This window comes from Penaeus monodon, chromosome 1, assembly GCF_015228065.2.
Source record: "Penaeus monodon isolate SGIC_2016 chromosome 1, NSTDA_Pmon_1, whole genome shotgun sequence".
Taxonomy (NCBI): Eukaryota; Metazoa; Arthropoda; class Malacostraca; order Decapoda; family Penaeidae; genus Penaeus; species Penaeus monodon.
This window is the reverse complement of record NC_051386.1, coordinates 21,237,672-21,252,140: the sequence shown is the minus strand read 5'-3', so window position 1 is coordinate 21,252,140 and position 14,469 is coordinate 21,237,672. Positions and strand designations below refer to the sequence as shown.

Here is a 14,469-nt window from a genome sequence, read left to right as displayed (position 1 = left end):
TGAGACATATTATTACCCTCCAAAACAGAATGACATGGGTTTAGTTACGCTTCATTTAGCAATAATAACAACCCAAGCAGTGATACCGCTATTACATTTCCATAATCATTATTATAAAAAAAAAAAGTTATGGCAAAGAACAATAGTAACAACAGATAATTCAACAACAACAATAACGATTATTATCAGGAAAAAAAATTACATACGTGTTCAGTAATGACAGAACAATGCAGAAAATATGATAATGACAATTTATTTAATAAATGATAATAATAATACTGTCATTTGTAGTTGACTCTAGTAATGAGAATAACCAAATATAATGAGGATAATATTCATACATTCTTATCTCTTCACTGGAACACAGAAAACATAAACATAGATAATGACAGATAACACCAGAGATAAGAGACACGCATGGGAATGAGACCAACATGAATACATATTTCATGAGTAAGCAAGTAACTCTGAAAATACAATGGGGGTATTTACTGATATTTTTAATATCTGTGCATTTCATTAATCAACAAATAACCCAGTAAATAATTTTTTTTTTATAACATGAGCCTCATTTCCCTTCCGTCATATTCTCTCTCTCTCTCTCTCTCTCTCTCTCTCTCTCTCTCTCTCTCTCTCTCTCTCTCTCTCTCTCTCTCTCTCTCTCTCTCTCTCTCTCTCTCTCTCTCTCTCTCTCTCTCTCTCTCTCTCTTGATTCTTGATTCAGGATAGCACATACCATCCCTGCAATATGATTGGCCACCGGAGGTGCCACCCCCATTATCTTCAACTGTGATTGGCTTCCTACCCGGTCTGAGGCGGGTCACTAATGCTAATAAATAAAGCAAACATGTCAAGCTCAGACAAAGGTGATCGTGCATGTACATCTTACCAGCCCGTATGATAAGTCAGTGCCATCCATGTTGGGCCATCCTAGTAAAAATGCCTAGCCATTCCTCTCTCTCTCTCTCTCTCTCTCTCTCTCTCTCTCTCTCTCTCTCTCTCTCTCTCTCTCTCTCTCTCTCTCTCTCTCTCTCTCTCTAAAAATATTATATATATATATATATATATATATATATATATATATATATGTATATATATATATATATCTATATATATCATATGCATGCATCTGTCAATATATATGGTGTAAGGGGAAACGCACATTAGAACATCCATATTTTCACAGTCTCTCTCTATGCTTGCTAGTATGTATAAGCATAAAAATCGCTGAAGGTTGAAATTATCAGAAAAAAAACAGAATGACAGAATGTGTATCTGTATAAAATACATCGAATATACACATACATGCATAAATACATACATACATATGTATGTATGTATGTATGTGTGTGTGTGTGTGTTTATGAGAAACAGTCGTTTGTAATGTTTATAATCAGCCACTGATAAAAACTGTACAAATACTATTACACAATCCCAAACCATATTTTGGCCCTTATCGTATGAAGGTTCATTCATCGCATTACACAACTTCTTATGTAAGTCGTATCAAATACTACAGAGTTATGTGTTTCATAGATTTTAAAAGGCATATCGAATTGTCTGTGGTGAATGGAAAAGAATACTTTTTAACGATGTCTTTGCAAATAAGAGATTGAATTACACAGTAATGCTCAAAATACATGGACTCTTAAAAGTTTACATAATATACTGATCCCAACTGATCCAAATAGTTTGTCACTGAATTGTATAGATTGCATTTACATCATGTTGCTCCACCGATAATTTCTGTATCTAATATAAAAATCCTAATTGTGTTTGTAATGTTTTCTAAGTACTTGGTTAGGTAACATTACTTATGTTCCAATGTATCATAGTAACTTACGTATATTTCCATATTTGCAAAGAAAAGCCAGTTAACATTACTTGTATTCCAATGTATTATAGTAACTTACTATATTTTCATATTTGCAAAGAAAAGCCAGCTTTAGATATTGTACTGTTTATTGCCTCTCTCTCTCTCTCTCTCTCTCTCTCTCTCTCTCTCTCTCTCTCTCTCTCTCTCTCTCTCTCTCTCTCTCTCTCTCTCTCTCTCTCTCTCTCTCTCTCTCTCTCTCTCTCTCTCTCTCTCTCTCGCCAGCCTTCTTGATTATTGTCCAAGTTGTTTACATGCATTTCACATTAATGCCTTGTCAAACATACAGGAGAATCGGTTATAACTTGGTACAGAAGTCAAGTTGCAATGAATTATTAATGGTTAATGGTTTAACAAATAAATGTGCTAGACATCAAAGGTCATGTAGCACTATGGTAAAGTATTATGGTGAAAAGGGTAAAAATGAGTTAACAATTAGGATAAGTGGACAGAAGAAGGGGATGAAGAAGAGAAGAAAAGGAAAGGAGGAGAAGAAAAGACCATACAAAATTAGTTGAAACAAGGGCTGAAGTCCAAGGTAGGGGTGATCTCCTACACTGGCCTCAGTCTCCATCTCCTAAGCATCCCCATGACAACAACAAACAAGGGATGGGGGGGGGGGGAGATGAATTATTAGACATTTTTCAGAGGAGAAAAATTAATGGATTGTTTCTACAAACTCATATGTGTGTATGAACAGTAACTTTAAATATAACAATCACTACTTGATTTCATTTGACACTTAGTTTAAATTTTTTACTAAAAATAAATATATATGAAAAATGTTATAGTAAAAAATGCTTTATTTTTATCTGTGACACTTCTAATTTGTGTTGCATTATCCCAGGTTATGAATATTTATTTAGCAAATAAAAGCCAAACAAGAGCTGGCTAAATGATAGATAAAACAAAAGCCTAGGACCTGAATAGTTAAATGAGTAATATACACCATTCCTGCTAATGTAACGTAACTGTGCTTTACTTTAATAAAATCACAATCTAATTCTCATAGCCTCACCTTTGCCAGACTCGCCTTCCACATCTTTTCTAATGCTCCATTCACAGACAAAATATAGTGTATATCAGCATATCTAATGACTGCCTTCAGAGGTCTTGGCTTACAGCAGTGGTTCCCAAACTAGAGGCAATATAGCAAAATGTTGGGGCCACAATCTGAGGGTATGTATATAAAACCAAAGGAGTTTAATGGGTAGGTAGCCAGTGGAGAGAACTTAGATTCAGCACAGGTTTGTACAATGCCTTGCTGCCAGACCCGAGTAATAATTCCCATTTTTTCTGTGTAATTGTCTTTTTTTTATTATGTGTTATTGACATAAAATAACTTTGAGATGTATTAGAGTAGTAATTAATTTAACATAATTGTCAGGTTTCCTAAGCGATGTTTTATTTTGTTTTTTGTTTATTTGTTGCTAAAATCTTTTTGCAAGTATGAGATGGACTTTTTTATGTTATACCTTCGGTACCATTTCAATAATTATATGAGATTCAGCAAAGGCAAACTACAAATTTCTTTATCAACACTTGACGAAAGAGAAAATTACAAATGGAACCAATAAAATAGCAGGATTGTTAGTGTTTTTTAAATTCACCTAATGAATGTAGGACTGTAGGCAGTCACTGTATTCATGGGTTATGCTTGGCGGTGAGCCACTGACAAGGATCATATATGAAAAGTGGGTAACGATTAGAAAAGTTTAGGGAACCACTGGCTTAGAGGTTTCAGGTATTTAAAAAGTATAATTTAGCTTGGGAACTAATGCATTTTTACGTGGGATACATAGTAAATGTACCTGATCACTTACTGTATTTGTTTGTATTCATGTCATACCTTTATGTGGTTAGCTAATAATTGTATCAAACTCATGATGATAATATCGGTACTTTAGTCATAATAATATTATTCATTATTGTCTTGAAATAAAATAAAATTACTGAAAATGAAATTGGTAACTTATTGCTTTTCACATTTGGTATATTTTGCCTCAAAGAGTGAAGTAAATGAAGGGTCACTTCCACTAAATGTTCATTATATAGATGTTATCATAATTTTATATCATAATAAATAAATTCTTGCATGATGAAAAGACAAACTAATTTAATACCAATAGAAGGAATAAAAACTTAAAGGCTTTCTACAAGAACATGTCTATATTTCTCAATATTAATTACAACAAGAAAGTCTTTACAATATTTACAAAACATTACAGTTTCCATTTAATCTGAGAAATCATACAGAAAAAAAGGCTTAGATACAGTACAAAGAAAAGGGGAGAGGAAGAGAAGAAGGAAAAGAAGAAAATGATGATGATTATAAAGAAAATACATCTGTAGATCACAATTTTTCATTAGGGAACTTTTCCTGACAGATATTTCACTTTAGGAAATGAAATTTTAATTTCACTTTCTAGGGCCAAACTTGAAAACTTTTTCTTTGCATACAATAATTATGAAAAACAACTTGATGAATGAAATTAGTGCTACATTAAGTTTTTTTTTTCTTCTTCTTCTTTTTTTACAAGGGACTGGTCACTACATCTGGAAAATTATATTTGGGAGAAATACAAGATTACATACACACCCAAACCCACTAAATGAAGTATAATTTTCCATCCACAATACATTCATCAATGTATAATGAAATTTCCAGTAGATTCTAGTTTAACAATGTTTCAAATGCCCTGTTTCCTATCAATTCTCATTTGAGTATCATTTCTTCTTTCAACTATATCCTGGTTCATTTCCATTCATGAAAATTCTACCTCAAATTACACGATAACCCCTTTACTTGAATTCCCCCACAAGACAATTTCAACAAGTAATAATGTTCTTTGCTTTCTCCAATGACCAATCTTCTACTGATAAATTTGGTTCAGCCTTGAGTTTGACATTCTCTTTTCCGAAGGGGAGAGGAGGGCTGGCAGGTGTGGTCTGGAAGAATCTCCGCAGGGCATCTCGGGCCGCCTGATCGACTGCCGTGCCCACTGTCTCACCATAGCCTGGACCAGTGAAAATTTTATGAAGTGTATAGCTTACTCAGATAGTTAAAACAGATTCTTCACAAAAAAGGAAAGTGGAAAAATCTCATTTTTTCATGAAAAAGAAGTATGAAAACAATCAAGCTTATCTTTTTTCCATAAAACATTTAGAAGAGAATGGTATAGAAGATCTCAACATCACTTTTACTTGGAACATGAAATTACTTTATATAAAACAATCACAAGTTTGGGTGTTTTTCTCTGCATTAACAGCAAGAAAATCCTTAGTAGCATTATCTTTTGTTGAAATGTAAAATTGTTTATTAAATACACATTAGAGCAAATTATTAGGTACAATCAGAGTAGATATGGCATCAGGATCTTTCTCATCACGACTCTGTCATAAAACACCTGATTCATAAGAATAATAATAACAATAATAATAATAATAATAATAATAATAATAAGAAGAAGAAGAAGAAAAATCTTCCATTAAATGCTGTACTTACCTGACCCTATGAATTCCTTGTCAGAGTAAATCCCAACCTGATAAACAGCCTCAAGTGTGTTCTTGCCTGACTCAAATATCAGCCTTGGCTCTGGTTCTCCTCGTCCACTTCGACTCAAGATGTCCTTCATGGCTTCCATTGGGTTCTCAACCTGTTTTATTCGTATTTTTAGTATCATTTTTTTTTTTTTTTTTAAAGAGATTATAATGTATGTTTTTTCTTAAATTCTTAAATCATGATTTTTTTTTTCCAGAAATTTGTTTCAAGACAGAGGAGTTTATTAGAAGATGCTGTATTACCCACCTCCCAAATCTCGTTCAAGTCCTTGCCTACTAGCTGTGCCACAACAAAATCTCTCACAAACAGCTGGCACTGACTAAGGGAAGATGAGGCATTTAACGCACCAACAATAGCCTGGAAGCACTTTCCCACAGTCTCCGGTGTTGGAGGATATTCCTGTAGTAACATCATTGGTGTCAGAGAGAAAAATAATATATATTTCTCGGTAAATTAATATAACTTTTCATTTCTTTCTCATTAGAGAGAAAATTCAATTGAAAGCGGCAGAGAGAAGGAAAACTAAAGAGCAGGAGGAAAACTAAAGAGTGGGAGGAGAATAGGCAGGCAAAATCAAATCAAATATTTAAATGGTATACCATCCCAAGGACATATCACATAGCTGTTCTATCTCAAGTCTCTTGTTTCTTGTAAGCAAAACAGAAATACTTGCTACTAATAAGAGAAAAAAAAAAAAATGCTAATAATGTAACTTGAACCACATATATCGTTCACAGTCTATCCAAACAGAAATAAAATGAAACAGCATTTCTTACTACACATGACCCTAATAATATATAAATCATAGCCAAAATAAAATAACCTGACAATGATTTGGGAACATGATTTATTTATTTATTTATTTATTATTATTTTTTTTTATGAGGAGAAGGATAAGAAGAAGGAGAGGTACATGAAGAAGGAGAAGAAAGAGATAAGGAAAAAGTAGGAGAAAGAGAAGAAGAAGAAGAAGAGACAAAAAAAAAACCTGCACAGTTGCTTAGTTTGACTCCTGTAAAATAGACACAACTGGACGAGTTGGTGGAATTCTTACTACAGCAATGTAAAGACATAAAATGAAACAATGCCACAATCGGAAGAGAATAAAAACATGGCATTTCTAACTCTTCAAGAATATTTCATTAGACACAGTAAAAAACAAAAGGAAAATCTGAGTTTGAAACATCATGTTTTTATTCTTCTTTCTCTAAGACTTTGCTAGGTCCCAGAGGTTGATGATTTCTGGCTCCTGGTATCAGTGTTCCAATCTGCAATGCTGGATATGGTATTGCGATATGGGTATTGTGGCCAAGGAGATTGACCACATTCTTGTCAGCACTCAACGGAGGATCCTTCAGAATTGCAGGGTTTACTGGAGTGCCGAGTTCTGTGGCACAACCACAGGCTGGCAGTGGCTACCCTATGGGTCCACTTCAAAACTCCTCGTCCCTCCAGTGGCCACTCTAGGGTGTTTCACTTGGATAGACTGAGGGAGAAGGAGTGTGCCTGTGGGTTTGCCACGGCAGTCTCTGATCGATTCACAGAACTTGAAAACCTAACAAACAGTTGTTCTGTGGGAGTCCTTCAAGCGTAAAACACTCGAAGCAGCATAAGAATCCCTTGGTGTACACCCGAGGGCAAGGCAGAATTTCATCTCCCTGGAGACTCTGGAGGCCACTGAAGCATGTTGCATGGCTCAGATGAATAGTAATCAGGACTTCTGAAATGGATCCATGACCACATACAAAGGCAACTGAGGCAAGTCTACAACAGACCGTATCCTAGTGCTCTGAGTAATTATGGAACGCCACTGTGAGTTCGGTCGTGGGTTACATCAACCTCAAGAAGACATTTGACTCAGTGCATCAAGAATCATTATGGGAGATTCTGAGACTTAGGGGAATGTCAATAAGGATTATTGGCCTGATAGCAAGCCTATATACCAGTACTAAAAGTACTGTAAAGTGTGGTGGAGGCCTGTCAAACTTCTTCGCTGTTAATTGAGGGCCTGTCGAACTTCTTCCCTGTTAATTGAGGGCCTGTCAAACTTTTTCCCTGTTAATTCAGGGGTGAGACAAGGCCATGTCCCTACAGAAACACTTTTCAACACCTACATGGACTGGATAATGGGCAGAGCTACTATCCAAAGTCAGTGTGAGCAACACTGGGCAATATCAAGGTCTCAAACCTTGACTTTGCAGATGATGTTGCTATCCTATGTGAGTTTTTGGAATCACTGGTGGTGGCTCAATGCATTTAGCAATGTAGTGAAGCCCTTGGATCTAGATGTCTCCTGGACCAAGACCAGGATTCAGGACTTTGGGGCCCTACTGGGGAACCCGTTTTGCTCTATGGAAGCGAAACCTAGATGCTATCTAGTGACTTGGGAGTCTCTTCTTGATGCCTTTTGTAACAAGCCTCTTTGCCAGATCATGGGGTACAGTTGGCAGGACAACATGTCCAACCGACAGCTACGCCATGAGACTGGCACCTGTTACTCCAGGATCGCCAACTCAGGATATATGGTTAACTAGCTTGTTTCCCTTTGGATGACCCTGCCCATTAGGTTGTCTCTCTGCGAGACAATCCTGGGTGGAGGAGGCCCATGGGATGACCTAGAACCTAGGAGGTCTTGGCTTGGGCAGCTCAACCAGACCTGTCACAAGGAGTTAGAGATGGGCCAAGGGCCTGCCTGGAGACTCGTCCTGAGCGACCCTCTTGGCTGGAAGTGAAGGGTGGATGTAGCCATTCACCCCTATTAGCATTAGCCCCTTGATGGTGATGATGATGATGATGAAATTATAGTTGCATTTTCTTTTATCTGAGTGTATACATCAGTGTTTGTATATTTATTCAAAAAGATTTTTTTTTTCTTTTTTAATTACTAATGCTATGAATATCGATGGTTATTTTGATTATAGTCATGATAATTACTATAATGTTATTGACATTAGTAACTGCAATATAAGATAACATAAAATAATTTAAAAAATCAAGGAAAAGGCTAAATAGATGAGACAGATAGTACTCGTACCTGGCTCACTGGTGACTTAGTACTTGTGGAGCCATCTATGTGTAGGAATAATAAATAAAATAAACTCACAGTGGGCATGGCATGTACGTATATTCCATGCCCATCGGTTTTGGGTTAAGTATCCAGAGGGATGTTCATAAAATATAATTGCTAAAGGGGAGGGAGAGAGAGAGAGAGAGAGAGAGAGAGAGAGAGAGAGAGAGAGAGAGAGAGAGAGAGAGAGAGAGAGAGAGAGAGAGAGAGAGAGAGAGAGAGAGAGAGAGAGAGAGAGAGAAAATATAAATTACTCTTTATCTACTCATGTAGGTTACTCTCAGTTCCTCTTCTCCTACAGATTTTGCCTTTCAAGTCCCTTAGTTTAAATAATTCAGTGGATGAAGTGGGAAGAAGAAAAGGCCATAAAATATTGTAAGAAAGGGTAAAGTTATGTAATGAATTACTGCCAGCTGATTCTTATCTTAAAAACCAGGATTAACCCAAAGTCAGCAGGTTTATGTACTGTCCCCTTTAGATTTTAGTGAGTTTTGTTACATACAGGTTACTCCACCGATACTCAGCCAGTAGGGAGTATATCAGTTGGCCGTAGTGACCGATCCTGATTTCCCCACTCCTTGAATTGGCCGGAAAATGTGTTTTTCTTTCCAATTCTATTAATATTGACAGTGTTATCATTCATACTGATATTATGATTATTAAATAGTTATTAAAATATTAATATCAACATCAAAGACAATAAAATAATAGAAATGAAGCTTTCAAAAAATGAAGATAAAGGGTAAACAGATAAATAAGACTGGCTAACCTTACCCATTTGGATGGCTAAAACAGATATAAATACAATTAAAGAAACATATCTGTATGTGTGGCACATTTATCCTGACTTACCTTACAGAGAATCAAATCCTTGAGACCAATCCCCATCCCAACTTCTGCCATGACTTCTGATGATGTTAAATACTCTACAAGAGATCTGAGGACAAACAAGAGAAGTTAAAATTATGACCAACTGGGTAAACAAACAATAAAAATTAAGATACCAACAAAGAATATTCATGACCTATTACTTCTATACTGAGAAAGTTGCTATAGTCAAATTTCCAAAATATAACATTGAGTAAAATATGAGTAGTTTCTTATTACAGCAATTGAAAAAAAATGAAAGAAGGAAAACCGCTAAAAAACTAAAACTAAAGAAGTTAAACATTGACAAAACTGGCTTTAACCTCATGGAATGAAAGATGATTTCTATTTATGATGGCTATATCTTATTACAGAACACATCAAACAGGTGACCTTCTAAATGTATATGAAATTTTGTTAAGAAATTTTCTGTCTAAGACTGAAAAACCCAAGTATCTCCCACTACAAAACAATGTTTCTTGTAACATTCCCTGCAATCTTATACTTCTTCTAGTACTGCATTTCTTTCAAAATATATCATCTATATGGCAACTTTTTGAGTACTGTATATGAATCTGTCAATTATTTTTATCACTCTAAACATATTCAATTGTTTTAGTACATATCAGCTATAAAATTACTATAATAGGAAAATATAAGGAAGAGATCTGGGTTAATCTTTACCATATGGATGCACTGAGGTAGGCAAACTGAAGATGATATTCTTATAGAGGACAAAAAGTTGCAATTGTTGTTGCAAGAAACAATCTGCAGATATGAATGATAACACCACAAGTAAAGGATAAATTTCATGAAAAGCAGCACTCATAGCCTAAGTTTTAGCTCTATCTTGCCATGTCTACAGAGGTGAAGACACCATTTCTTGAGGAGTGTTGGGGGGCAGAACCCCCCATCAACCCTGCCCTTGGGCAATGCCTGAAGGGCACCTCTAGTCATGGCAATTTAGATTGTTGAATAAAGGTTGTGACGTGGAGTTGGAGATTTAGTCTATGGCTAGTGCATCTGTACTGTAAAGAAATACCAAGATCTGAAACAAATGAAACAAATAAATATTGGTAAATTAAATTAATGAATAAGAAACATTCAAATTACCTGATACCTTCCTCAGGGAACAAGGGGAGAGCTGAGCGCAAATACTTTATTGAGTAGTCTGCTATAATGTGAGAACCTGCAGCTGCAAGTTCATTGTTGCTATTCATAGTCAAGGCAGGTTCAGGGACACCCAACTCCTGTTGGCGTACTCTTTCCTGACTGATGTAAGAGGAATCAGTCAGTGCTTCTCTGAGTATGTTGTTGTCAAACTGCTCACCAAGTCTCTTGCCAAATGCATAAATTTCAGCATCGTAGTTCCTGCAGAAGGGGGTTATGATTTAGGTTAATATATGAGAAATCAGTGATACTTACAAAGTTCACTAACTTAAACAGGTTTTATCATACATCTTGTAGACCTATATATGTACTTTCATTGCACTCTGTGAAATCCTATATTACTTTTTCTCTCTATTGACAAATTACTTAAAAAGAGAACAAACTAAAAGAAAAAAATATATATAATATGTAAAATTAACTTACCATTCAATGTACTCAGAGCGTTTTAATTGATGTGTGATACCCATTTTTTCCATTTTCTTTTGCCTCTTTAATAACTCTTTCCTGTATGGTGCAACCCAACGGGATTTTATTCCAAACACACATGCTGAAACAGAGTACCATGAATTACATTTATAGATATTCACATACTAGTATTTTGTCCAAATTTTAAGGCATCAGTAGGATTATTTCCTGATAAAAATAAAAGTGCATACTATTAATATGGATAAAAAAATATGGAAAGAAAGGAATGCAATTCTTCTTTTCATCTCTACAGTAAGAGAATCTTCAATTTTTTATTTTTTTATCATATATATTTGTATATAATATCTACAACTCAATTGAAATGTATATTTGATATTAATTTATTGTAACAATATTAAACTGGAAGAAAAACTTCCCTGAATAAATATCCTTCATGTTACGTATAAACACACTGTGAGAAATACAGAAAAACAAAACAAAAAAAAATTATCTGAAATTGGGAAGCAGTCGGCGTCTGCAACACCAGAAAACATCGCGCTGAAATCAAAAGAATTGGCGGGAGAAAAACAATAAAAAGGATACTAGCCCCTCTCATAATAGTCCTAAAATTACCTGAAGTAGTGATATTCCTATAGGCCGCAACAGCTGGCAAAACTCTGAAAAGGGAAGAGGTTTTGCCAAAGACAGCCATCATTTCCACGTTTGTTTTGATTGCGGAGTATAAGTCCTTGAAATTCCTCTCCTATAAGTAATATGAATCTAAAACAAATGACAATCAAAACCGGACTTTCAAATTGAATACTAATAAAAGGCATCGAAATATCCAAAGTTACCGTGATAAGACTGATAAGGAATTTATCACAGCAGACGAGCTCGAAGAACCTCAATAATAAAACTTTCCTATTTTAAAACGTACAATTTGTAATTACATACAGTATTCACAACGAAATGAGCAAATTATTCAGAATGGTCATCCTCGGAGCGCCGGGATCGGGAAAAGGGACGATATCCACCAGAATTGTCCGGGATTTTGGGTTGAAACACCTGTCAAGTGGAGACTTACTCAGGGCACAGATCCTCAAGAAAACCGGTGAGATTTTGTGATTTTTTGGGGGAAAATAATAACAGACACTTCAGGTGATAGGCATAGGTCGATTACATAGTTGTTGATAAGGTCTGAAGTCTTAGATAAATTGCGTTATGATACAATTAACAAGGATCAAAATAGAAAGCAGTCATTCTAAAATTATTTTTGTTAATTGCCTAGCATATGCAATAATTATGTCCTAAATAAATGTATCCCACCATATGACATTTTTAACTTTCAGAGATTTCTGTAACAACAGAAATGGAGCATTAACTGTGGGGTCTTTTGGGGTGGTCTTCTTTTAGTGACCACAGAAAGAGTTGTTCATAGCATAATAATTCTTTAATGTATGGAGATTTCTTTGATATTTGGAGACCAGTCTATAACTAATGTCCTTTGCATTTATGGAAAAGTGTATATGATATCATTTTATACTAATAAAATTCTGCATTTATTGCTTGTTAATTTCTTGCTTTCTGTTTATTCTATGTAATATTGTTATTGTTCCAGGGCTACTTACTCATAATACATGATAATGGATGTCTGTTGTAGAATGAATCTCCCATTGATTCAGTGACTGTTTTAGTAGTTATATTTTAGACCATTTTTGCTGTTGTTCAATATTGATCTAGCAGAAAATTGCTGCTATTACCAATTTTATTAACTTTTCAACAGAAATCGGCCTTGCTGCACAGTCATACATGAAAGGAGGGCAGCTGGTGCCTGATGATGTTATGGTGAAACTCATATCATCGGAGCTTTCAGGGTTGAACGCCTCACCCTGGCTCCTGGACGGCTTTCCACGCACACGTCCACAGGCTGAGGCTCTGCACAACAATCAGAAAGTGAGTTGTGGAGTTATAGATTATGGAAAGGTACATTAGTTTAATGATAGAAATAGATAAGGCAAAGTAAAAAAAAAAATGGTGGGGCTCTTGTACCCCAACTAATTTTAAGTCATTGTCCACATTCACATATGAAAATTATGAAATACGTTATATGATATTTGTTATATGCATTGCATTGTTAATTCTAATTTATTATTGAAATTGATTAGCAAGGTGTGTATTACAATCTAAATGTTAAGTCAGTGTCATAGGTGAATTGCTTAGAACAGTCTTAGACTTAGTTTTAGAGTCTGTATTAGGGCAGTCCTTAGATTTTGTCAAATTAAGTTCTATTACCATTTGTCAATACTGTTGCAGGCTTACTGACTTTTTTTATTTTTGCTGTGTTTCCGGAACACCAATTTTAACTTTACCTAATACTGATATGAACATGATAATGAACAGTACTTGCATACTGACCCTTTTTAATTTTACAGTTATTTTTTTTTTTTTTTGTCTTTTCCATGCATAATGTATAAATATGGTAATGAGCAATATTTTTTCATAGGGTGATGTTTAGATGCTTTATATTGGTTATAAAATTATTAAGTATAATAAAAAATATATGTAATATGTGTTTTGAAGAATATTATTAGATTACAGTTGTCATTTTAGGATTAGCAGTATAAGATTTTTTATTTTTTATTGAGAAAGGAAGATGTTAGAAAAATGAGGGCAAGCAGATACTGAACATATAAAGGAATTGATTTGCATATATTTAGTTCCTAGTATTGGAAAAAAAAACATGCCAATATTGTTCTTCAGGAAATGAAAATCATATTAGTTGTGGTGTGTTAGGTAGGACTTTAATTACAATATCATGTGTTACCTGTTGTCAAAGAGCATGTGAGTAATTTTGATTTCCTAAAATTTGTTCAATCAAGTATGGAGTTCAGGTTTCTGTTAATGATTTACCAGTGGCAGAATAGTTAGACTAGGATATCCAAGTCTTTGTTCTTATCTTGGTTAAACTTTGTGCAGTCATTCTAATTTAATTGTCATTTCTGCATGATAACCAAGCAGTTAACTTCATATATGATAATGACCAATTATGAAATATGCAGGCAACATTTCCTTGAAAGTTATCTGGGCAGTATTATTATTATTTTTTTTAGAGACATGTGTGCTGTTTTGCAGTAATATGTTATTTTTTCTACCTTATCATAAAGATAAGTTAGATGTGTTTGCATGTAAACCTTCTCCACTTCAAGTTCACCACACAGGTTTACAATGTGTCCTGCTAGTTTCAATTCTTGTATCTGAAACACATACCCCATGGCATGTGCTTCAAATAAGAGAGTTGAAATTAACACTTTAAACATTAGCATAACTGGCTGGTGAACATGGATGTAGAGGAAACTGTCCATCATAAGGGCATGTCTGGGTTTTTGAATTTTTGTTTATTAAATATTCATGATTTTCTGTTATTCCATTTCTGTACAAAAGTTGGATTTTGATAATAAGAATAAGAGTTCTTTCTTATTAAAAACCATTAATTACTGATGATCAGCTATAAGTACGTAGTTGTGA

General features: G+C 34.7%; 2 protein-coding genes across 2 annotated transcripts in view; one reads left to right on the top strand and one right to left on the bottom strand.

Annotated features, from left to right (window-relative positions):
* Window positions 1-4,030: 4,030 nt before the first annotated feature.
* On the bottom strand, window positions 4,031-11,707 carry LOC119570774 (39S ribosomal protein L44, mitochondrial-like). The gene is made up of 7 exons (XM_037918408.1): window positions 11,578-11,707; window positions 10,963-11,086; window positions 10,483-10,740; window positions 9,355-9,439; window positions 5,682-5,834; window positions 5,379-5,529; window positions 4,031-4,890 (listed from the first exon to the last, which is right to left on the bottom strand). Exons 1-7 carry the CDS (start codon window positions 11,657-11,659, stop codon window positions 4,703-4,705), a joined length of 1,041 nt encoding a protein of 346 aa, XP_037774336.1. The 5' UTR covers window positions 11,660-11,707; the 3' UTR covers window positions 4,031-4,702.
* Window positions 11,708-11,808: 101 nt separating this feature from the next.
* The window catches only part of LOC119570881 (GTP:AMP phosphotransferase AK3, mitochondrial-like), an 8,548-nt gene continuing 5,887 nt past the window's right edge, over window positions 11,809-14,469 (top strand). The window contains exons 1-2 of the mRNA XM_037918461.1: window positions 11,809-12,055; window positions 12,728-12,897. Coding sequence (XP_037774389.1) covers window positions 11,914-12,055; window positions 12,728-12,897 — 312 coding nt within the window. The 5' untranslated portion in view covers window positions 11,809-11,913. The remainder of the gene's footprint in view (window positions 12,056-12,727; window positions 12,898-14,469) is intronic.